Source organism: Echiichthys vipera, assembly GCF_963691815.1.
Source record: "Echiichthys vipera genome assembly, chromosome: 22".
NCBI lineage: Eukaryota > Metazoa > Chordata > Actinopteri > Perciformes > Trachinidae > Echiichthys > Echiichthys vipera.
Window position 1 is genome coordinate 4,985,297 of NC_139847.1, and position 26,578 is coordinate 5,011,874.

A 26,578-nucleotide genomic window follows, 5' to 3' on the forward strand; every position below is an offset into this window, starting at 1 on the left:
AGTTTTGCATCTATTTTTAGTCATTTTGCATCTTTTGGTGCTGGTTTTGCATCTATTTTTAGTCATTTTGCATCTTTTTGTGATAGTTTTGCATCTATTTTAGTCATTTTGCATCTTTTTGTGATAGTTTGCATCTATTTTTTGTCATCTTGCATCTTTCTGTGATAGTTTTGCATCTATTTTAAGTCATTTTGCATCTTTTTGTGGTGGTTTTGCATCTATTTTTAGTCATTTTGCATCTTTTTGTGATAGTTTTGCATCTATTTTTAGTCACTTTACATATTTTTGTGGTGGTTAAGGATCTATTTTTAGTCATTTTGCATCTTTTTGTGATAGCTTTGCGTCTATTTTTAGTCATTTTGCATCTTTTTGTGATAGTTCTGCATTTATTTTTTTGTCATTTTACATCTTTTTGTGGTGGTAATGCATCTATTTTAAGACATTTCATATCTCTATGTCGTTGTGTCACTTTTCAGTCATTCATCGTGTCTTCCTGGTCGTTTTGCATCCCTATATCAGTTGTTGTCTCAAAGGATTCACTTTCACTATATGTTCTTTCTTTGAAGCCACTGAAAAACGGTAGAGGCTTTTACATTATGTATACAACAGTCTGCATGGTGCTTCAATGTAAACAAACCCTTTAATGGGATATGAATCGATTTAAACTTTTCAAATCGATGCTTGGTGATGCTCTGATTCTACGCTCCCCTCTTATGGTGTCAAGTGCTCAGAAATGTAATTTTTACACACACACACACACACACACACACACACACACACACACACACACACACACACACACACACACACACACGCACACTTAATGACTGTATTTAGCAGCACCTTGTTGTTAATTGGTGTTTACGCGTTTTATATCAGGCCTGTGCGCGCATGCGTGCGTGTGCGCGTTATTTGCTCTCAGTTTAACCTCAGAGGGAGAACAGCGGGTCGAGGCGGCTCAACACGGCCGCTTTCAAATCTCTCTCTCTCTCTCTTTCTGTCTCTCTCCTCGCCCCCTGCTCCCTCCTTCCCCTCCTCCCTCCCTCCCTCCTCTTCCTACCTTCCTCCTCTTCCTACCTGATTCAGATCCGCGCTATGCGTACGACCGCGTCCGTCTCTGCAAGGCGAGCACCACCGGAGACACCCGCACGCCGCTGCCGCCGCCGCCGCCGCCGCCGCTGCTGCTGACCACCTAGACGCCGGCTGACGAGCGACCCAGGCCGGGCAACAGGAGCGGGAGAGACACCGCCGCCGCCGCTGCCGCTGCCGATTTAACCTCCGCCGCGGGGGGAGAAGGTGGAACGACATTAACGTGCGGAGGTAAATAACGTCCACATTTCATCGACACATGCGAGCACACACACACACACACACACACACACACAGAGAGAGAGGGGTTGGTTTGTGCAGAGGAGGTGGCCGCGCGGTAACGGTGGCCGTCCCGGGTTCCGCCGGTGGATGTTGTGTGACAGCTGGGCAAGACCGAGCCCCGTTGGCCGAAACATGCGCGATCCAAATTGAATATTGACATTTATGATCCGGCGAGCGGCCGCGACACGGACGGAATGGGAGATGAAGCTGTGGCTGGAGCGCACGACAGCCTGTTGTGCATGCATCCGCGTCTGTATGTCATCATTATTATTATTATTATTATTCATATTCATAATAATCATCATTGAAACAACTCAACAGATGGACTACCTGTGCATGCATGCGGTGTTTTTTTATTATCATGTTTCTTTTACGTGTTCAAGTTTCCGGGGGCGGCAGTGGAGGGATGCAGACAGGTTTTTCAATAACGTGTCCACATCGCAATCAAGGAAACGCACACAAACACGTGCGCGCCTGAACGCACGCACGCACACACACGCACACACACATTCACTTTTCGCGTGTCTCGATGCCGCTGCACGGGAGTGTGTATTAACGAGTGTGAGGTGGTCCCGTGGTGTGTATCATGCAGCCACATGATCATCGTCGTTACCATCATCCACCCGCCGTATTTGTCCTTGTCAGCCTCATGTTTCCCTTTCACCATCAGCATCATCACCATGGTTTTCGGCTCCAGACAAAACAACATCAGGGGCTGAGCTGTAAGAACCTCAGTGTTTCTTTTCTCACAGGAAGAAGTAAAAGAGGAGTGGAAGAAGAAGAAGAAGAAGAAGCACTCCGCCTTTCGGTGTCACTGAACTCAGAAAGTGTGAAAGATGGAGAGAGGAGGGCGAGGAGGGAGAGACATTAATAACAGTGGCAGGGAGAAAGAGTTTGGAAAGACTGTTGTTTATATGTTCCTCAACTTCCAACGAGAGGAGCCAAAAAGAGAAGAAACACCCCCTCTCCAGTGAGCTTTTCTCTCCTGATCAATAATTCATTCCTCCCGTCTTTTTTCCCCAGAGTTGGCCCAGGATAGAGAGAGATCGGCAAGAGGGCGAGCGCGGCGTCCCGGAGCCTGCCGTCCCATCCGTCATCCTCTCCTCTCCTCTCTTCCTCTACGTAGCCGAGCTCTCAACCCTCTCAGCCCTCTTCTTCTCCTCCTCTTTTATCCGTCCTCCAAACTTTTCATCCGCTTCCTGTCCTTCAAACTACTCTTCTCTCTCTCTCTCTCTCTCTCTCTCTCTCTCTCTCTCTCTTCTCCAACCCCCGTCATGGCCTCTAAACTGAACCCCAACGTCCTGTACGTGGCGGAGCCTGGCGAGGCGCTGGGGTCGCCCCAAGCCGACTCTGAAAGGACTCACATCGTAAGTGCCGCTCAGTCTGTTTCGAAGCTGGTGTTAAAATAATGGTCACATGCAAAGCAGGGACGAGTGTCCTAATCATCTGTTATCAAAGACCACAGGTGTGTAAGGTACCGAGCGCGGGTTTCACTCTATGGTGTCAGATTTCCTTTCACTTCTAAGGAACTTGTACGTTCGACTCAGGCCTGGAGCCGCGTAGAATCCGCAAAAACAACCTTCAAGCTTAAAAAAGATGCAAAGTTTTGTTGTGTTTTTAAACTTTTTAACAGCATAAGCAGCTCAGTGGGCCCAGGTTGTGAAAAAAGGTCAGATTTCCATGTATTTTTCAGTTTAAAGCAGGTTGAAGTGCTGCGTAAATACTGTGAAAGTATCTAAACACACACACACACACACACACACACAGCCCGTATTCAGAAACGTCCTGTACGGTTGTGACGTCACGACTGTGTTATAGATCCGGCTGTTAAGACGTAACATCTCATCTCATCTTCAGCCTCTTATCCGGGGTCAGGTCACGGGGGCAGCAGCTTTAGCAGGGGACCCCAAACTTCCCTTTCCCGGGCCACATTAACCAGCTCTAACTGGGGGATCCCGAGGCGTTCCCAGGCCAGTGTGGAGATAAGACGTAATGCCCTTTCAAAATATGATTTCCCAGAGACAAAAACAAAAAAATACCCTAACACAAATCCCGCCATCCCTCCCATTAACCCAATGACGTGTTCGGCAGCATGGTTTTAAATGTCCGTCACAGGAAACAGTCGTACTTAAGTAGTCTCAGGACCGCCGTCAATGTGCATGCTCATACATGTGCGAATGCTCGTGCTTGCAATCGAACCGCGATAAAGCCCGCCTCCTTGCTTAAGGACGGCGCGGTTGCACTCACACCGCGGTACCAACGGTGAGTGTGAGAAGGCCCTAAGTGTTAGATGACTACGAATTCTTTTAATGGAGGACAGCCCTAATGGAGAGAGTTTTTTTCTAAATCAAGTGGCAAAGAACTCAAAATTCACTAAGTGTGTGCTTTAAATGGCTCCAGATACTTTGGGGGGCAGCAGTAGCTCAGTCCATAGGTGACTCGACTGAGAACCAGAGGGTCGCTGGTTTCAGTCCCTGAATGGAGCGTGGACTGGTGGCTGGAGAGCTGCCAGTTCATCTCCTGGGCACTGCCGGGGTGCTGTTAAGCAGGGCAACGAACCCCCAACTGCTCAGGGCGTTGAGCCATTGGCGGCCCCCTCGCTCTGACATCTCTCCATTAATTGCATGTATACAGGTCCTGTTTGTGCATGTGTGTATTTCGGGCCTGTGTGTGTGTGTGTGTGTGTGTGTGTGTGTGTGTGTGTGTGTGTGTGTGTGTGTGTGTGTGTGTGTGTGTGTGTGTGTGTGTGTGTGTGTGTGTGTGTGTGTGTGTGTGTGTGTGTGTGTGTGTGTGTGTGTGCCTGTGTGCCTGTGTGTGTGCCTGTGTGCCTGTGTGTGTATGTGTGTGTGTGTGTGTGTGTGTATGTGTGTGTGTGTTTGTGTGTGTGTGTTTAAACTGTATAATAATAATAACAGAGTGAAAAAATTGAATTTCCCTCGCGGGCTAAATAAAAGAATTCTTCTTCTTCATACTGTTACATTAGAAATTAAAACATATTAGAAATATCTGACAATTATGTGACGTGAATCTTCTGTAATTCTTCCCTTTTTTTCACTCCTCTTGTTTCAGGCGGGAGAAGCCGGGGAAGAGTCGTCAGACAGCGACGGGGAACAAGAGGAGACGTCCCACAAGTTGATCCGCAAAGTGTCGACCTCGGGTCAGATCAGGGCCAAGGTAGGAAAACCAAAGAGTGAAAGAGCGTGTGTCTGCGTGGAAGGTGGGGTTACGGGCCCCGGCAGTGTTTTGATCCCGTACACAACGTTCCCAGAGACGTGTCGGGTAACATCAGAGAGATTTTCAGCGTATTCTTTCAGCATGTTGTGCTCTCGGTGTTGGTTTCCAACACTTTTGAAACATTCTACAGAGGGAGAGAAGAAGAACTAGTACTTATTGTATTTCAGGAACACATTTCCATTTCAAGTGTTAAATATAAGATACAATTAAAATCATAATTTGACAATAATGGATAAAAAAAGTTACTTAAAGTATTTTTTTCTAACATTTAATTCTTTATAAACCCGTCGTTGTTGAGATTTTACAAAATACTCCAGGTAGGGATTGAGTCCTTACCGCAAGTGAAGGAGTTCAAGTACCTCGGGATCTTGTTCACGAGTGAGGGGACGATTGAGCGTGAGTTTGGCCGGAGGATCGGAGCAGCGGGGGCGGTGTTGCAGTCGCTCTACTGCACTGTTGTGACGAAAAGAGAGCTGAGGAAGGCAAAGCTCTGGATCTACCGGTCAATCTTGGTTCCTACCCTCACCTGTGGTCATGAAAGCTGGGTCAGGACCCAAAGAACCAGGTCACGAGGCTGAAATGTGTTTCCTCAGGAGGGGGGCTGGAGTCTCCCTTAGAGAGAGGGGGAGAAGTTCAGCATCCGTGAGGAACTCGGAGTAGAGCCGCTGCTCCTTTGCGTGGAAAGGAGCCAGTTGAGGTGGTTCAGGATCATCTAGTAAGGATGAACCCTGGGCGCCTCCATAGGGAGGTGTTCGAGGCACGTCCAGCTGGGAGGAGGCCTCGGGGAAGACCCAGGACCAGGTGGAGAGATTAGATCTCCACACTGGCCTGGGAACGCCTCAGGATCCCCCAGTTAGAGCTGGTTAATGTGGCCCCGGGAAAGGGAAGTTTGGGGTCCCCCGACATCACACCTACTCAGGGCTAGATGTGAGATTTGAGCTGGTGCAACCCTCAAAATGTTATTACCGTATAAACTCCGACCTTAGTCAGGAGTTCTTTTCAAACTAGGCTACGTTTGAATTTACACATAGCTGATGCAACCCAGTGGAGGTGAACAAGTTCCCCAATTTTCCAACAGCTTATTATTGTTTTTTTTAAATTTGAATGGAATAAAAGGTAAAACTCTGATTCAGAATGCATTTTAATGTCACTACACACATGTACAAGGAGGTTAACCGCAACTCCTACTCAGTGCAGACATGTATGTAGAATAAAATAAGATATAGTGCAAAAAAAAACACAACAAAGGGGGTTGGTGAGGTGCACAGTTCTGCAGTGATGTATACATATCTATAAGATAATAAATAAATAGGATTCCTATATACGGTATGGGTTATTGCACATGTTGAAAATGACACAGTAGGTGGATAGAGAGAAGTCCAGGGGTCAGGCGGTGAAGTCAGTGCATGTGTGAGTTCAGTAAAAACGTAGGTAGTGGTTCTTTGTAAAAAAAAATAATTGGTGTATTGAAGAAATAATAATGAGATATTCAAGAGCGCAGGTAAAATTAGCATTTAGTCCGTCGTGCAGCTTCTGTGCTGTTGGTCGAAAGAGGCTGCTGGTGATGGCTCCGGATCGTGCTTCCACCATCTGCCAATCAAATCTGCCAATGCTATGATTAGTTCTTTGTGTGTGTGTGTGTGTGTTTGTGTGTGTGCGTGTGTGCGTGTGTGTGTGCGTGCGTCCGTGCGTGCGTGTGTGTGTGTGCCTCCAGTCATGTGATTTAGATTAAGCTAGTTATTGACTCCAGGATTACGTTGTACAACAACAAAGGCCTGAGTAGATTAGTGTGTTGCTGTATCCCTTTGTGTGTTTGGGTACATGTGGCTGAGGGTATTGGTGTGTGTGTGTGTGTGTGTGTGTGTGTGTGTGTGTGTGTGTGTGTGTGTGTGTGTGTGTGTGTGTGTGTGTGTGTGTGTGTGTGTGTGTGTGTGTGTGTGTGTGTGTGTGTGTGTGTGTGTGTGTGTGTGTGTGTGTGTGTGTGTGTGTGTGTGTGTGTGTGTGTGTGTGTGTGTGTGTGTGAGAGTGTATTTTGGGTTCATATGTATGTGTGTGTGTGTGTGTGTTTTGGGGTGTTTTTCCATTATTTGTGCTGCTGAACAGCCCCCTTAATCCCCCCACAGTCATGCGTTGCCTCCCCTCATCTCGTCCGCCGCCTGTTCCCGTACCTGACATCGCGGCCGTCTGTCGGCACGCTTGTTAAGAAGGTGCTAATTCTTATCAACTGTGACATGACATCCCGACACTGTTAGATTAATTCAGTCCATCACCTCCGCATAAATCCCTGAATAATTACACAGATGCAGAGATAGCCCGCGGTAGACGAGGCGCGTCGCTCCCATGTCTCTGTGTTGGCTGAGATTTTTACATCTTTGGGTTTTACACACAAGCTTTTTTGGGACAACAGAGCCGAATCCGTATCACTGAAGTCACTCCCCGCAGTTAGATGTTGTACATAATTCACTTTATATTAGAATAAAAGCCATGATATCAGACTAAATCATGGGTGTCAAAGTCAAGGCCCGCGGGCCAGATCCGGCTCGCGAATGAATGATCTCGGCCCCCGGGACGATTTTTGATTTGTACTAGAACCGGCCCGCACGCCACAGCCGCATGCTGGTGTTTTTCACGCATCAAAACTACATTACCCACAATGCAAAGGTAGCCCGCGAACTCACTGCAACGCCGCAAGTGGGATGCCTCGGCTTCATTATTCATCAGCATTCAGGGCAGATGTCAACTTTCAGCACCCCCCTCCAATAATGGCTAAAGGAAAGGTGAACGATGAGAACAGGGTGTTTCAAGCACATGTTCACAAAGCTGCGCGTCTTTATCTTGATATTAAGGAACACATTTTATTTTTGAAGGACATTTACTTTTTTCCTGTTTGTCTGTTGAAAATGTTTTCACTTCAAATTACTGACAGAGCCGTACAAAAATATTGGATTATTAATTTAATTCTTAAATAAAATACGGTACACTGTGTTAGGTCTTGGTTCAACAGGTTAAATGCATCATTTTAATATGTTTTAATAAACATTGAACCAGTCCGGCCCTCGGCTCGTAGCAAATTTGGTTTTTTGCCCCTCTGATGTATTTGACTTTGACATCCCTGGACTTAAAGTTTCTTTTTGAATAGATTTCTTGATGCACATGGTCATGAAACCCTTTTTGAAATGTTGCTGTGTCATGTTAAGCCTCTCAGGAAATGACAACATGTTTTGTTGCCACCATTGGTGAAAGTGACCTTGGAGCTTTGCTAATTGTCTGACTTGGTGTGAACTCGTAGACTCCACTAACTGGATTTCTGAGACTGATGGAGATCGATTTGCTGTACTTGTGTGTTCTTGTCTTGTTTTGATAGCTTTTTTTATTGTGAGGATCAGATTCGACCCGAGGTCTAAAACAGCATGTGCACGTTCAGTCTCGCACCGGCTTGTTTGTGAAGAGATTGTAACAACCCAACCCATCCTGCAAGGAAACTAAGACGCACATTAAGACACTTAGGTTTCGGTTTTGACAGAAAACACATAAGTGGCCTTGGTGCTAAGATGTGTACCTCGTAAACCGCAATGTCCTCAGCACTGTGTTGCATGTCATATCCTGTCATATCACATTTCCTTTCTACTTCTAGACTATATTCTGTTGCTGTGTTACATCAACTAGAAGCAGAAATGCTCCGTAACTTCAATATACATACAAATAAATCCTCTTATATGTTTTCAGCTGTTTAAAAAACATTCACAGTGACTTTTTGATATAAAATAAAGACCCTAACAAGATGCGTCAGGTTCCAGAGCAGCAGTTTTAGTGTCAGTGTTCACACATAACATAAGAATAAGGAAGTAAGCGTCTAATTTTAGTCATTTACGACAACATGACTGATGTAAGAAGTGAAAGCAACAAACAGACCTTTATTTAGTATCATATGTACTGTTCACTGTGACATACGACCTACTCCAGTCCCATCTGTCTGTTCTCTTTACTTATTATTATAGTTTAGGTTCGACATTTAGTAATTTGAAGGTCCTCACAAGTGTTTTGGTGCCAACAAAGCGCCATTCTCGCCCATAAATCCAAATAACATGCGGCTCTGCATATAAAAACCAATCGATAGCATACATTACATCCAGATATATGACTCTTTATTGTAGTAGAACATGGTGTAATTCAAAGTCCGGTATAGGTAATCGATACAGTGACGCATCAGATCTGGGAAAGCAGCCGTGTTTGATGTGTTTTTGTTTACTTGATCTGTTTTAGGTTGGCGTCGATTAACATCCCCGAAAGCATCTCCGCGTTACATTTATGACACGTGGAGCCATGGACTTTGAAATCAGATGGTTTATAGACTGGAGTAGGAACTGTTTCTTACTTTATCTCAGTCAGTGCGCCCGTGCTACGTCACGTTAGCTTATCTCAATCTGACAGTCACTGCTTCACGTGCAACTTATCTCCCGAGGAAAGTTGGTTATCTGGAGACGTAAGACCTAAAAGTCTGAGGCTTGCGGTTTTCCCTGATGCACTTGGTTGCTAAAGAGCCATATGAATGTCATTCATAAATAAGTATTAATTTCATGATCGACAGCTGACTAATAAAAAAAGATAAAGGGGCTCTAGAGCAACTTGAAACCTCACACACTGAAGAAGTTGTAAGTTGGTCTAGTGTTGATTTTTTTCTGTGTTTCAAGCGCTCCTATCGTTTTAAACTATTTTGTGTTTCCTCCATTCAACCAGCAGCAAACTGATCATAAAATGGTGCAGAAAAAAATGTCTGCTCGCCTTAACAAAATGTGTGTGGACGTAGTTACTACTCACAGAAATATTCAAGACTATATACAGTACATACAACAATCCCGCGTCAACAGCAACAGTGTAAACGGAGGAAGTTGAAACCTTTCTCCAAGCTTCTACATAAAACAAGCAGTTTTAAATGAATAACACTACGCCAAAGGGTTGCTGTGTACTTTCAAGGAACGCTGATCTCCGAAGTGTTCCCCTGCCGTGTCCTGAAAAAGACCGAACGGGTCCAAACTCCGGCAGCACTTGCAAAATACAAACTATTTTTTTAAGACCGACGTGTTGTTTTTGGCCTGCGTCAGGGTCATCGTGAAACACACTACAAACAACATTTAAATAGGGTAAAAAAAGTGGTTAAATAATATGAAAGACAACCGATCGTTTACATCGACACATAATATCAGCCAATGGCACATCGGCAGAGTTGGTTATAATCATATTAACAATAACGCTAGCTTACGGTTTGCAAATCTCTCAATCAGCCAATGACACGAAGCAACCGACGGCAGATTCATGCCTCGCAGCCGAGACACAGCCGGCTGGTCAGCCATTGTCTTAGGTTATGGTGAGCAAAAAGCTAGCATTAGCCAGCTACCTGTAACTTATGGATCTGATGCTTCGTAACATTATCTGTTAAGGTAATTGCAAACTGCGAGCCAGTCAGATCTGCAGTGGGAGTCTGGATGAATAAGATGACGTTATCCACTCCAAGGCAGTATTTTACTACATCAGCTAGCTTGAAATTTGTCAAACTACCAAGCTAACATTAGCTAACATTAGCCAGCTAAAATCAAAATATATTTATTATCCCAGGCTGCAGAAGAAATAACATAAGAAAAGCATTTGTGGACTCCGACCGGTTCGTTTGTTGATGTTAGCGGGCTCAATTTCTAAGCTAGCGTTCGCTAATGTTGCACACTGTTGGCTGTAGGGGAACTGAAGAGAGGTGAGGGACTTGTTTGCACGCAATTTAACATGACATCCTTTGGATTTTCCCAGAAGATTTGCGTCCTTTACATAAAAGTCAGTCAGTACACGTAAAACATGACACACAGGACCTTTTAAATCAGCTTCTGTCAGTGACCTCTGACCTTCACTGATTGTCTATCTTTCCCTTTTGTCATTCTACCTCCAGGCTCAGTTACATAAGGTTCACGCTCTTTCTTTTTCCTCTTTTTCCTCCTCCTCCTCTCCTCCTCCTTCTCCTCCTCCTGCTGCTGTTGTTTGCTTTGCTCTCGTTTACTGTGTGGAAAATAAAGGAGACACAGGAAGAGAATGAGGCGGAAGAGCAAACAGCTCCTGTGAATAGTGTGTGATTGTTATTTGTGTACGTGGCTTTTAGTAGGCCGATCATGCAAGCTGTAATAGACACACACGCACATGCACGCACACACACACACACACACACACACACACACACACACAAACAGAGAAAAGGGCAGTCCCTTCATCATGTTTCTTTCCATGTGAAGCAGCTCACATAAGACATCTCCTGTCCTCTCTTTCATTATTCTACCTTTCCATCCCCAGTCTCTCACCCAGGCTGTATTTCCATCACACCTCTTCTTCCTCCTCCGTTTTGTTTATTTTCTGCGCTACACTTTTTTAATAATCTTTTTAAATGGTCCCACATTTGAAAACGGGAGATTTCCTTTATATTGTATTCAGAAACTGTGTCTTTTAAACGAGCCGTCAGGACTTCTGTACGGTTGTGACGTCACAACGAGACTATGAATAGGTAGGTGCCGCTTCAGTGATGTTACAGTTATTCCCCGGCTGCAGTGAAGGTGCAAAGAGTGCAGATGCAGAGACCCTGAAACGCTGACCTATCAGAGCAGACTGGTGTTTTTCAGGAGGGGCTCTTAAAGAGACAGGCGCTAAAACGTAGCGAAAAAATTCAATTTCCCCGTGCGGGATAAATAAAGTAGTAATTCTTCTTCTTCTTCTTCTTCTTCTTCACACAGAGGGTGAATACAGGGATATTCAGACAGACAGGAAGAGAAAAATAATGTGTTTTTTTAACTTTAAAGCGTGTAAAAATGTTCTAATACAAACCCAGAGTTCAAGTATGTACCTGAAAATGAGCACATTAGGGAACTTTAAACCGTTTCTTCCACTCACAAGTAGCATTAAAACAAATGGCATACTCTTTTCCTATTTCCATCTTAGTATTTTTCCTGTTTCTTGTTTTGTTTTTCCACTATTTTTCTATTACCATTTCAGGAGCATCTGCACCTCGATGTGTTTTTTATTTTGTTAGATGCGATCGATCAAAAAAACTTTTCTCCCTTGCCTCTAAAACAAACCTTCTAAAATAGCAGCACCACTCCAGGTTATGCAACCAGTCGTATTTCTGGCGTTTTGAGTGGTGACCAACAGGTAACACTACATTTTTTTCCATCCTGTGGATTTCCTGCACGCTGCTTCGGAATCAACCCCCCGCTATATTTGTTCTTTTTTATCTGCATCTCGCTCCCAGTGCAGAAATCTATGTGGGTGTTCGCTGCAATGGAGATGAGGACGAGTTATAGTTTGTGTGTGTGTGGGATGGTAAACTGAAATGGCTTGAGGAGAGTGCATGAGTGTGTGGGATGGCCAGTGTTATGTGTGTGTGTGTGTGTGCGTGTGCTTTGATTTATGCCCTTGGCTTGATGTGATACAGCTGCAATAGTGTGTGGGTCAATACTGAGAGAGATGGAGGGAGACAAAAGGGAGAAAATTAGTAAGAAAGCGAGAGATGGAGGCAGAGTGGAAAGTAGCAGAGAGAGACAGATCCAGAGTCGGTTATATAAGAAGTCCATACGGCGAGTAGCGGGCTCTAATACCCATATTTACCACCACAACAGGTTGACTGTAGAGGAGGCGTCCCGACTATTTAAGACGTGTTGTTCAGTCGCATAAAACACATTGTTTGCATCCATAAGGCGGAACGAGGGAGCCCAGTAAAACCTTTGACAAGCCACTTTTATGAATGTTTCCAATTGTTTTATACGGCTTTATTCCCCTGCTTTATAGATGCATTACTACCTTTTTACGGCGCTTCACTGCAGCTACTTTGGAGCTGAGTCATACAACCGTTCTCATCCGGTTGATGTGACAAACACGCAATGTCGAATTCTAGAGTAAATTCAAGATTTATTCTTTATTTGCACAAAGTGGACGTTGGTCTTCACCAGCATCAATGAAGCAAGAAAAGATGCGAGAAAAATGCACGAAGTCATCAACAGGAGTGGGACAAAATATCAATGTATAATAAATAAAGTGTCGGCTTACGTTACTTAGTGAAATCAACACCATCTCTCTCTCTCTCTTTATATACACGCCTCTGAAAAAAGCACCCACTGCTGTGCCACGGGGCTGTGAAAGATTCGTCTGTCAATCATCTTCTCAAGTCATTGATTAAGAAAAGATACTAAGTGACGGGCGTGAGTGATCGATTCCTCGAGCGGCCTTCGTTTTCAAATGAACTCGATTGGTAAACAACTGTGTTGGTGTACGCGCGCAGCACCTCTTGCTTCTGCTTCTTGATCCGAGACACAAACTGGAGAAGTTATGTCAACTACATGACGGGGTTTCTGTGCATGTTCGAAAATATGGCAGTCAGCTTGTTTCACTGAGTCGTGCGTCCGTCCTCAGAAAAACCCACTGCAGTGGTGGAAGTCCAGTCAAAGCAGCAGCTGCTGATCCCTGCCACCTCTGCGCCAGAGGAGCGCCTGTTCTCCACAGCAGCACTGACCATTAACAGAACGAGAACGAGGATTTAATTACGTTTTTGTAAGGAAACAATGTTTTGTGGTGGTGAAAAATAAGTCCTTAAAGGGGAACTGTAACTGTTTTGATAGAGAATAAGCAGCAGATGTTAGGTAGGCTGTGTTTCTGTGCGTCATTCCTGCAGGAAGATGAGTTGCGTTCAAAATGTAGATTTGGAAAAACGAGTACTGATGCGGTCCCTAGACCTTGGAATTAACTACTTGTTCCCATCCATAATAATAATAATAATAATAATAATCAGTGTTTCCATAAGCCCAAGGCTCACAACTCAAAGATCTTCAATTTACTGTCTCAGAGGAGGAAAGAAACCAAAAAATATGGACATTTAAAGCCTTTAAAGTACACCTTAATCATTGTTTTTGGTAGATCGACATTTATGACCTCATAAATTCCCATCAAAGCTCCGCCCACCTTTAACCCAAGCAGAGGTCTAATCAGCCAGAATGACTGAAAACACCTGTGTGGGTGTTCAGAAGCTTTAAGAAGCTGGAACCAGGGAATTTATTTCCTTAAAAAATGACTCAAAACAATTAATCCGTTATCAAAACACTTGCCGATTAATTCAGTAGTTGACATCTATCCTCAAAGCAATTTCAGTCAAAAGCAACTGGACTTGGTTATTTGTCCAGGAAGACGTTTCACCTCTCATCCAAGAGGCTTCATCAGTTTATGGACGTAAATGACCAGGCTTGGACTGGACCAGGACCAGGACCAGGACCAGGACCAGGCTGGGACTTGACCAGGACCAGGACCAGGCTGGGACTGGACCAGGACCAGGACCAGGACCAGGCTGGGACTTGACCAGGACCAGGACCAGGCTGGGACTGGACCAGGACCAGGACCAGGACCAGGCTGGGACTGGACCAACTAACTTGTGTGGAGATCCAGGTATTTAACCTCTCACAAGGCCGATGATGTCACTGGAACCCTTTGTGCTCCAAGCGCGTCAAAACCACCTTCCCACCAACGACTGCCACTCTAACGGCGGTCGGTTAAACACCTGGATCTCCACACCAGTTAGTTGGACCAGTACCAGCCTGGTCCTGGTCCAGTCCCAGCCTGGTCAGATGTGTACATGAACTGATGAAGCCTCTTGGATGAGAGGTGAAACGTCTTCCTAGTCAAATAAACAAGTCCAGTTGCTTTTGACTGAAATTGCTTTGAGGAGAACGACGACCTGGACAAATGAGAACATTCACAGGCTTAGTTGACATCATCGATCAAATAGATGTTGAAGTTCTACACTAAACAGCGTCTCTCACATGTTCTTTGGAGGCAAACCTTTGAATTAGCAAAGCAAAATGACGAGAATCGCCCCTGAGATCACCCAAAAAAACATCCGGCGATGTTCCCAGACAACCTCCGATAGTCGATGCATCCATCCAATCGCCCGACACTTGTTGCCGTCTGATTTAAATACAAGGACGTGACACTGCGTAAGTCATGCTGAGAAACTCAACACCTGCCCTTCTGTTGACTCATCCTCTACCTAAAGCAAAACTGTAATTGTGACAGTATAATGAAAAGCTGCATAAAGAATGTTTCCTGGCAGGTGCTGTGAGCGTAAAGGTTAACTGGTGACAGTGTATTAAGCGCAAAACCTTCGCCAAGAAACATTTAAAACTGCTGCTGTTGTGAAATGTAATGACAGTCTATTGTCCTTGCAGTCATCTTTAACACTTTGTGTGTAACTGTCATATCTTCTGTTATTGTCTCAGTCGAACCAACCTGCCCCCAACCTTCAATATCCCTGCTCGTGTTTTATAGGTAATCTATAAGAGCAGCTAACTCGCTATGATCCACAATGGACGCAGCCTGTATTATCGATCTGCTAATGAAATTACTGAACATGGGCTGTTAATCATACATGCATGAGTGTATTCAGCCCTGCACTTTGACAGTAACACACACACACTCAGAGTCCAGACGCTCAGTCCGTCTGTCTCCCAGGCTGACTGGTGTTTGTTAACTGGATCCGCCCCAACTCTCTTTCTATTGATCTGACCTCAGGTTCCCCCGAGACATCAGACCATCCAGAGACTCTGGACTCAGTTTCACAGTCAAAGTAAAACAGGAAGTCCTCGAAAACTCCACTGTTTACATTCAAGGACAGTAGGAAGTGATTAAAACGCTTTAAAGAAAAGAGTTTATGGGCGAAAAACATTCAATAAGATTCCCAGAAATGATTTTTTAAAGTGTTTTTTTCGCTAAATTCCTTAAAAAATGTATGTTTTCTTTAAATTTGATGATAAGGAACAGTTTTTGGACAAGGTATTAATGATAGACGGATACAGCGGCCGGCTGATATTATCAGAATCAGAATCAGAAATACTTTAAAAATCCCCGGGGGGGGGAATTATTTTTGTTACAAAACTCCAGATATGCAAACAATAATTTCAAATATTATGTATATGTAGAAAATGTTATTCAGACTAAACATATATTAGAAAAAACAAAATGGCCGATATCTGTGTTTTTTACGTGTATCGTGCCAATGTGTATTTACGTGTATTTACGTGCCAATGCGTGCTGCTGCGTTTGTCGGCATTATGTACAGACAGGCATCCACAGGCAGCTCCGTGTTGCTGGAGACGAATGTTTCTTCTTTAAAACTGAGACTCGTAACATTTGATTTCATCATCGTGTAATTTTTACGATGTAAATCGAGGGAGCAAAAGTAGAATCGGCTCCAAATATCGTCTCAAGAAAATCAAACAGTCCGTATCGGTCATCGGCGTAGGCGGATGAGAAAAATCGGAAACGGCATCGGCCCTAAAAAGACCATAAGGGTCGACCCCTACAAGTGATCAATTTCCAGTCATTTTAAACTGATGGTTGAGCTTTGACAGAATAAAGAGAACTCATGTTTATTAATAAATGTTCAAATAAGGAGTTTCCTCCATCAGGGTTGAGAAGTTATATGGACGCAAACTGCGATAAAAAGTTTAATTCATTCAAAAATCCTCTCGTGTTTGAAAAGAGGAGTTTTTGTCACATGGTTTCACTCCTCACTTCACCTCCGTCTCTATTTTTTTCCAACTTTCTTTCCAGTGTTTGTGTTTGCGTCCCGTCTTGTTCCCCTTCCTTTCGTCGCTGCCACCTGGCTGCGCTTTATTCCTCCCGCCTTGATCTCTACATGCTCCCTCTCTCGCTCTTGTCTCCGACCTCCGTTGTTCATCATCCTGTCCTTCCTTTCTTTCCTTTCATCCTGTCCTCCCTTCATCTATCTACTCCGCTGCTCGGAGTTTCTTCTCACCTGCCGTCTCTGGATCTCTGTACTCTCTCTGTTTTATTGTGGATCCTGTCACTTCTTTGTTTTTTTTCTCCCGGCACGTTATTTTTTTTCTCGCTTCCTCTCAAACCTTTCTCTGTTTTAAGACCTAGATGCTCAAAAACTCCCAAAATGAGCTTCACAAGGGCCTCACCGACTAATAAAACGACCAATTATGTGACTTGATTTTTGAGAAAACAACTTGTATTTCATTCTGATTGGATTTGACGTACACATTCACCCGTTCACACTGATGCCAGTGGACATCTACAGACCATCTTATCTGACCATTCACACCACATTTACACACCCATGAGCAGCACGGGGAGCAATTCGGGGTTCAGTGTCTTGCCCAAGGACACTTCAACATGTGGACCAGGGGAGCTGGGGATCGGACCGCTGATCTCTCAAATGGAGGACGACCCACTCATCCACTGACCCACAGCCAGCCCTATTTTCCCCTCTTAAATTCATACACACACACACACATGTCCCGATTACTGTGATTTGTGTGTGTGTGTGTGTGTGTGTGTGTGTGTGTGTGTGCGTGTCTCAAAGCTGTTGAGTTATCTACAGCAGCTGTGTCTAACATGGTGTCACTTTGGACGTGTGCTAATGATGAGGAGACAACAATATCTCTAGTTTGTGTGTGTGTGTGTGTGTGTGTGTGTGTGTGGACACTAATGAACTAACGTGTGCTCTCGATCAGTAACAGCTGTGTGTGTGTTTCACTTTGCAGTCTTGACAGGTGTGCATTGTCTGAGTTTGTGTATAAATATGTGTGTGTCGAGGTGCTAATTTGCTAACGTGTGTTATCAATCAGTGGAAGGTGTGTGCGTGGGCGTGTGTTTGTGTGTCCACACGCATGTACGCTTCATCACTTGTCTCTGCTGACTAATGGGGACTGACAACAGAAGTGAATGAGTTTGTCTCGTGGATCTGAGCTGATGTGTTCTCTGTGTCGGGAGTGATGTCGTTCGTTCGGCTGCTCCACTCTGGTTGTTGCTGTACGATCTGTACTTGGTTTGTGATGAGCAGGAAAGTAAAGCTACTTTAATTGTATCCTCCAACCTCTGCAATTAAAGGTGCTACGCTTACACAGTGCTACATAAATATGTGCATCCTATATTGTAAACAGGGGGATTTCTGGGCCCTTTTCATTATAAAAAAAGAGGGAGTTGCTACGTAAATACTGTGAAAGTACTCCAAAAACTCTCAATCCATAGAGAAACACACACAGCCTGTACTATGGAACTGTTGCTGTGTCCCAAAACGTGCACTTCCACCCTCAAACTGTTTTTTTTTTAGGGTGGAAGTGCGTTCACCGGAAATGCGTTCACACTGCAATTTGCAGCCTACGGCATTTATCAGTTCGCCCACTCAGAAAAAACTTGTGTGGACCAAGCCCCAACCACAGCGACTTCCTGTTTGATCCAATCAGGAAGTGCCAAAAACTGCAGTTCTCCGAGTGTCCACTAGGGGCAGGTTTCATAACAGAGCAGTTTCTCATTGACCCCCATGTTAAACAGGCCGTTTTCACAGCATCATTAAACCTGTTTAAGGACAAAAGAACATTCTAGTCTGTATGTCTAGCTCATATCTCCATGACAACACTGAGAGGGGTGGATTTTTTTGTACCAGGCTAGTTTTTATTTTATTGGAGGTTTCAAGTTTATGAATAATTAGGGGCGTGGCCTCTTGAGTGACAGCTAGCCTCTGGCCCTCACTTCTCCTCGGAGGTATACGTCAGCCAGATGGACGTATCTCCCTCCCCCCTACATCACATACATGCCCTTTTTTGGTAAGAGGAAATGGGAAGGAGTCAGAGTATGACAAGATGGCGACTCCTGTAGGCAAGGACGATTGGATCGAGTTGAGAGAACGGACCTCGACAGAGAAGCTATTTCCATTTTTTTATACAGTCTATGGTGGACGCTCAATGCCCTCAATTTTTGAAATTTTGTCCATGTAGTGGAAGAGGCGGGACTTAATTCAAACTAGGAAATTGCGGAACAACAGAGTGACGGAGCAGCAACTACGGTGAACACTGATTCACCTTATAAATGTAAGGAGAGGATCACAAGGCCTTTTTGGCATTTTGCTGAGTCAGAAGAGTTGGAAAATACTCTGGAAAAATAAAGAGAAGGAGAACATACGACACGGTCGTCATTTCCGGTAAGTGCGGGTTTCGGACAGCACTTACTGGGGAAAATGAGTGTCAAGACACTCACTGCTGTGCGCGGTTCGGGCCACAGCTTATGACTGTGCTGAAGTATGAAGTGCCGCCACAGTGGCAAAAACAAGAGAATGATGGGAAAGAAAGAAGTGCATGCTGATAAAGAACAACTAAGAATGTGACTAAATTCAAGTGAAACATGCAGGACGTGACCGCTGAAGAAAGTGCCACTTAACCCTGCGTGTCGTTCAGTCACCGTTGTGTCTATTAATGAGGGGCAAAGGCCACAGCGTTTCCTCTGATGCTCCGCTGCTGTCACTTTGTCCCGTCAGGGCGCGTTCGCACTTCTCTCCCCCTTTTTTTTCTTAGTTTATTTTTAGATCCATTTCGTGTTTTTTTGTTTTTAATGCCTCTGTGCTCCTCCTGTTCGCTCGCTTGCTGTGAACCCTGCTTATCTCGTCATCTTTCTTCGTCCTTCAGCGGCCCAAAATAGACCCACTTTTGACACCTCTTTAACATGAAGCAAGAGACGGTCACCATAACACACACACACACACACACACACACACACACACACACACACACACACACACACACACACACACACACACACACACTCACTTAAATAAACACTCATGCACAAACTTTCTTTGCAATACGGCAGTTTTTTTTGTGTGAATATGTGTTTGAACCCAATGCGTCGAGTCTCTGCGTGTGCGTGTGTATGTGTGTGTGTGTGAGTCCACAGGTTCTCACATCCCCTGACTTAAAGTACCGCACGAAGAGTAACAGCCTGAGTCAGCAGCATGAAAACAAAACACATCTGTTAATGACACTTGTACAGACTGCACTGTGAGTTCACACCAGCTCCGTTCACTACACTTCCGCTCGTATAGTTCCTGCAGTCACAGTCAGAATCATAACTGCAGCTACTTGTTTGTCGGCGTTCATCGTACAATGAAATGCGCAAGGGTTGAGTTCCCATGGTTTGACCATGGGAGGAACAGGTGACCAGTGGGGGGTCTTTTACTTGTGCATGTAATACCAAGTCCTTTCAAAGTCTTGTGTCGGAAGTCTCGAAGTTGAGGCTTTCGTCTGGGAACTTCGAAAGCTGTGGGCGAGTGGAAAATCGGGGCTAAAATCGTGTAGTAGGGACTTTATAATATGGTCACTTCCTGATGTTTGGTAGTAGACACTGGCCATTTGTTTTTAGAGGAGAATGTAAGTCTTTTATTATTTGTCCGTCTCCGTCTGTGCGGCCGCAGGCTTTCCGCTTCATCTTCAAGTATAATTTGTCCCGTATTTTGCTCATTTTCAGGTTCGTACTTGTGTTTTGTGTTTCTACTTGAACCCGTTTACACGCTTTAATGTTGAAAAACACATTATTCTTCTCATTCTGTCTGAAATGCTCTTTTTTAGCGCCTGTCTCTTTAAGAAACCCTCCTGAAAAAGACCAGTCTGCTCCGATTGGTCAGCATTTTTGTTTCTTCCACATCTGCACTCTCTGCATCTTCACTGCAGCCGGGGAATAACTGCAACATCACTGTAGCTGCACTGTCTCTTTAAGAAACCCTCATGTAAAAGCAAAGTGTTTCTAGGTCTTCTACATCTGTGCTCTCTGCGTTGCTGCACCGTACCAGCAGTCCGGAGAATGACTGCAACTTCACTGTAACAACACTTTAAACCTATAAATATATATATAGTATAGTTAGTGACATCAAAAACATACAGGAAGTCCTGGCGGCTCGTTTAAAGACAGTTTCCGAATACGGGCTGTGTGTTCCTCTTTGGATTTATTGTTTTGATACATTCACAGTATTTACACAGCACCTTAACCTGCTTTATAATCTAAAGCAACATGGGAAATCTCCCTTTTTACAATACGAGACCTTTAAAATGTGTTGGTTTTTTCCATCAGCTTTCTTCACCTCATGCCACAACAGTGGCGGTACAAAGTTGAAGTCAGACAGACGTCTGCAGGGAAGCGTTTGATGTATCTTCTCTCTGTGAAGAGACACCTCTTGCATGTCGTGAACCTGCGTTGGCGAGCATTTCACTTCCTGCACAGTGTGTAGCGCAGGAGGGCTCCCCTTTGTGATCCCTGTCAGATGCTGTGAGAGTGGCAGTAAAACACATTTTTTTATAACAGTTCATTATCTTAAGTGCTATTAAATATCATTACTTTACAGCTACAACCGCTAATGCTAACTATGTTCTGACATCACAGGGATTTTTAGGACCTTATTGAGTCCTGATTTATGATTTAAAAATCATAAAATTTAAAATGCAGTTTTAGTGTTTTAAAAAGACCTCAGTGGGCGACACGTTGCTGTGGTGGTCATTAAGAGGGTTCCTGGTTCGAATCCCGACTGGGGCCCTCCTGTGTGGAGTTTGCATGTTCTCCCCGTGTCTGCGTGGGTTTTCTCTTGGTTCTCCGGTTTCCTCCCACAGTCCAAAGACGTGCATGGTTGTCTGTCTCTGTTCGTCTCTATGTGCCCTGAGATAGACTGGCGTCCTGTCCAGGGTGTACCCCCCCTTACGCCAGATGTCAGCTGGGATCGGCTCCAGCCCCCCACCCCCCATCCCCCACCCCCCGCGACTACGACAGGGACAAGCGGTTGAAGATGAATTAATGAAAAAGACCTCAGTGTGGAAATGCTGTCTAACCTAACTTTTGCACAGACATCACTTGTTCTACTACTTAAACGAAAATATGGAGGCATGTTGTTTATGGGGCGGCACGGTGGTGTGTTGGTTAGCACTGTCGCATCTGTCACAGCAAGTGGGTGGGTGGTTCGAATCCCGTCTGGGGCCCATCTGTATGGAGTTTGCATGTTCTCCACACAGAAGGGTTTTCTCCGGGTTCTCTGGTTTCCTCCCACAGTCCAAAGACGTGCAGGTGTTCGGTTCATTGATGACTCTAAATCACCCGTAGGTGTGAATGGTTGTCTGTCTCTGTCCGTCTCTATGTGTCCTGCGATAGACTTGCATCCTGTCCAGGGTGGACCCGCCTCACGCCAGATGTCAGCTAGGTTTGGTTCCAGCCCCCTCGCGACCCGGATAGAATATATAGATATTGTTTATGATGGGTTTTTGTAGTTTATGGATGAAAAGGTCGAGTTTAGAAACGGTAAAAATAGAGCGATGGGAATAAAAATCAGCTCAGAAGACAATGTATTTCAGGGATTTGATGGGTCAAATGTTAGTGAAGTCGTTGCCAAGTCAAAGACATCAATGGCAGAAAACTGTCTCTTTGTCCATCTCTCTCTCTCTCTCTCTCTCTCTCTCTCTCTCTCTCAGGCTGCACTGGCAGCAGGGTGTCTCTACTGGAAGGATGTGGCTTCCCTTCTGAAAACAACACATTTTATTTTTATACAGTTGTGTATGTGTGTGTCTGTGTGTGTGTCTGTGTGTGTGTGTGAGGGAGGTTGTTAATAGAGGAAATGTATCATCATAATGAAAGTGAGAGAGACAGATAAACAGATATAAGCGTACACAGACACATAGATAGTACAGCATGGGTAGATTGGTTGATAACAGAGCACATGGCAGAACTTAAAAGCAGAGGACTACCCTTCTCTCTTTTTTCTTTTCTTCTGTCATCCCTCCATCACATCTCTGTCCTCTCTTCTCCCTCTCAGCAACTTAAATAGAATATCTTTTAATTATGACTTTGAAGAGCGTCAGATAAAAAAACAAGTTAAAGCAATTCTTACCTAGCAAGTTTCACAGCGCTCCCCTCCGAAGTAACACCCATTTCCCCCTGCCTGAACTCTGACTCTCCCTCCTCCCCCGTCACATGCAGTGAGAGAGAAATTCTGTGTTCAAGTGCCATGGGAAGTCCGAAGTTTCGGACCTCCAGTAGGCAAAGTGTAACCTCCTTCAAGCGAAATCGAGGGGGATCGACCTACCATGAATTTGCTTGTAGGAGGCTCCCCTTTGACAGGCATTCCAGTGCACTTTGCCTAGTTGGCATCGGACTTCCCATGGCACTTGAACGCAGCATGAGCAGAGCAAGAGAAAGGGAGTGACGGATGACAGGCAGGAAGCTCGGCAAATCATTTTACTCAGGCTGAATATAAAGATTGGTCAGACTTGACTTCAAAGTCACATGTCAACAGACCCATCTCCATGTCAGTCAAGCAGATTCCATGTTGATATGATTGAAAGCTCTAGAAACGGCCAGTAAGAGGACCTTGAGTTGGGTTTGTTAGTCTGACTACTGTTTTTCAAGGTCAAGAATGAGAAAAAGTTTCGAGTTGCTACAAAAGCAACATGCCGGTGCAGCAGTAACAAGTTTTTTTGCAAGCAAAATGTGTATTTTTCATGTTTGGATACACAACACAGCCACATGTTACAGTTGTTGTTTGGTTTCAGGTGCAAATCATTTTAAATTGAACACATTCAAATACGAGAAGGGCTTTTGGCGCTGGCTTTTTATACGTCCCCATCTTAAGGTTATGAGGATGTATGCAAATAATTTGTCTATCGTGTTATCACTCTCAGAAAAAGACTAATGGCCATTTAAAGCTCAGCGTTATCTGATGAAACTCTTTCTCCGTGACGTATGCTGGTGGCACACAAAGGTGACACACAGCGAAGTTCGTAATTTGATAGTGCTCATGTTTGACAATATTGCAAAAGCCCCTTTTCTCCATTTGCTCTCTGCAGACATGGGCCAAAATATTAACTCCCTGTTGGAGATCTGTGTTTATAGCTCAGAAGAAGAAAAGTGCTCGATTTGCCTGCACTCTGTGTGCAGAGACCTTGTGCTTGTTATGAAGCTGCGTTGGCGTGTGCCTCGCTTGTGTTTACACTCTTCCAGTAAGTCAACGGTGTGAAGGAGGGTAAATGCAGTTTGTCCTGAGGGCGAAGGAGGCGAAGAGTCATAATCTTTGCATCAGAGGCGGGGAGTGCTCTGGAAGGAATTATCGCCAGCTGCTCGATCAAGAGATAAATACGTTTTTTGGGGGTTTTGATTGGCTTATTGTCTCTTTGATAGGCCCATTATCTCAAGATAAGTTTAACTTTTCTCCCAGGATGACAGACTCAACTGTAGACTTATCAAACATTGTTTTCTCTTGATCACAAGTAAAGCATTATTTTGCTCTTGCCATCTTGATTTTCCCATTACTGCTGCTGAAGATCCTAGCAACAAACCCTAGATTAAAGCTGAATAGCAGTTTATTTACAAAAGCATTAGTTATTTTCATAATAGTGTCATCATTTATTCATTTTTAATATTTTTTTCCCCCTTCTGTAGAAAAATATGCCGTTTTTTCACTATTTCATGTGATATTAATCTGAAAGTCTTTGGGCTATGGACTTGGTTGAATTCCTATTGATAAATAATAGAGTGGCAGTGTTACCCTAAATTTATACTGTAGATGAGAGGAGCAAAGTCATGGTAAAATAAGCTCACTTTTAAAGACAAGAAACGGAGGCATCAATTTGACATTTAAGTTGAATCCTTATCCTATAATTGTTTTTAAGTAGTGAATAATAGCCGTCAAGGCCAACCAACTGTCTTAAAAACCAAAGAAAGTACAACCTACCATCTAAAACCCCAAAGATATTCCAACTTAACATCTAAAAACCCAAATATATTACAACCAACCGTCTAAAACCCCAAAGATATTCCCACTAAACATCTAAAAACCCAAAGATATTCCAACTAAACATCTAAACACCCAAAGATATTCCAACCTACCATCTAAAACCCCAAAGATATTCCAACCTACCATCTAAAACCCCAAAGATATTCCAACTAAACATCTAAAACCCCAAAGATATTCCAACCTACCATCTAAAACCCCAAAGATATTCCAACTAAACATCTAAAAACCCAAAGATATTACAACTTAACATCTAAAAACCCTAAAGATATTACAACCAACCATCTAAAAACCCAAATGATATAACAATCAACCATCTAAAAGGCCAAAGATATTCCAATTAATATCTAAAAATTATTTGTAATGACGTCTCATGCATAGAAAAGTTCATACTCACTGTCCATTGACTTAATGATTAGTCAAATTATGTTTTAGCATTAATATCAGCGTTTGTACTTTTCAAGTAGACGTCAGTATAAGATATTGGCCTAAGATACTGAACAGTCACAGCAGCTCTCAGCTTCTGTACTTCCTGTGTCCTTCTGACTTCATGCAGGTGTCTGTCCTCAACACCTTGATTTCATCCAAGTTAAATCCGTCAAATCTGCAGCATCTCAATTAGTGACTCTATGTAACTCAACCTGATGAGGTTGGCAGATTTTACCACACAAATCTTGCGACTTTGAAACGCTGCATTTTGTTGATACACCCTTCCGCATTTACTCTAATTGCTGAGGCCTTCCTTTTTCTCATTTAAGTGTCCTTTTAGTTTTTACCCACTTGGCTTCGTTGGCCCGCAGAGGCTGTCCAGGCTTGGAAAAAAGCTTCATCCCCCTGCGACTCGGGCCAAGGACACAACTGGCACAAAAAGATGAGGACAAGACGATTTATAATCTTATTAGGGAGGGGCCCTTACCCAGCCCAAAGTCGCACGAACGCCAATTTCTCTCCATTTCCATCTCTATGTCGCTCCCTGACTCTGCCCTTTGTCTCTTGCTGCCTCTGGGTCTGCCACTCTCTCTTCCCTTAGTCATCAAGCTTAAAGCTGAGCCAGACAGTGAATCATATTAGAGTTAGAGTTATTGGCAAGTTGTCAGAAAAACAATAAATACCCCTGTTTTTGTGTTTGTTTGTTGTTGTTTTTATTTCCTCCATCTGCGTAATGAAGCTGCACACAAACTCACACGAATCGGCCTACACAAGAACAGAAACATGCACTCAAATACACACCCAAAACTCTTCATATACACACACACACACACACAAACACACACACACACAAACGCACACACACACACACATGGCAAAGGGTTTAACCAGGAAAGAAGCTGATGTTTGCAAAAAATGAAAAAGCCACATCCTTTGAAACGCAGAGCGGGGCCCAGGGTGCTTACTGGTTTCTAAACAAAGAACTGATCGAGTATCGCTGTAAACAATGACAGAAGGAAAAGAAGGGGTGGGCACGGAGAGAGAGAGAAAGAGGAGGAGGAGGAAGAGGAGGAGAAAAACGGGGAATGATGGGAAGTGTGTGTGAGAAACGACAGGTGTGTGTTTTTGCTGCGCTTAATAGGTTGTTTAGTCCGGACTCCTTTTGTATTTAAAGTAGGTCTGTGCGAGTGTGTGTGTGTGTGTGTGTGTGTGTGTGTGTGTGTGTGTGTGTGTGTGTGTGTGTGTGTGTGTGTGTGTGTGTGTGTGTGTGTGTGTGTGTGTGTGTGTGTGTGTGTGTGTGTGTGTGTGTGTGTGTGTGTGTGTGTGTGTGTGTGTGTGTGTGTGTGTGTGTGTGTGTGTGTGTTTGTGTTTCAGAGAGAGAGAGAAGAAATGGTCAAACAAACAGGATTGTTTGCTGGTATTAAATTTTGAACACCAAAAGAAAGAAGTGCCCTACATACAGTACCTTTTGTGCCTTTGCATGTGTGTGTCTCAAAATGAGGGTGCCACACTCCCCTTACAGACACTCACACACACACACACACACACACACTCACACACACACACACACACACACCTTACTGGAAGAGCTGTGTGGTAAATCTGCTCGTGAAGAAAGAGAAGATTGCAGCTCAGGTATCCGGCCTATATGTGGCTTCCTGAGAGTGTGTGTGTGTGAATGTGTGTTTGTGTGTGTGTGTGTGTGTGTGGCCTGTGCATGCAAACCAGTGTGCAAACATGTAAATGCGCCATGATTTACCCCAGACACGTGTTGCGTGTATAAATAGCAGCATAACAAACAGTATGTACAACAAAGCAGCGAGTCGTTTTCGTGTGAATCACCCCAGAGTACACTGGTGTAAGTACTGTAAGCAAACAAGGACATGATCAAGACCACATGTAGCTTTTTGT

The 26,578-nt window shown here is 44.1% G+C and overlaps 1 protein-coding gene across 1 annotated transcript in view; it reads left to right on the forward strand.

Annotated features, from left to right (window-relative positions):
• Positions 1 to 1,207: 1,207 nt before the first annotated feature.
• Positions 1,208 to 26,578, forward strand: part of LOC310964003 (diacylglycerol kinase delta) — an 89,178-nt gene continuing 63,807 nt past the window's right edge. Inside the window, exons 1-3 of the mRNA XM_083936961.1 lie at positions 1,208 to 1,320; positions 2,395 to 2,738; positions 4,441 to 4,545. Coding sequence (XP_083793087.1) covers positions 2,646 to 2,738; positions 4,441 to 4,545 — 198 coding nt within the window. The 5' untranslated portion in view covers positions 1,208 to 1,320; positions 2,395 to 2,645. The remainder of the gene's footprint in view (positions 1,321 to 2,394; positions 2,739 to 4,440; positions 4,546 to 26,578) is intronic.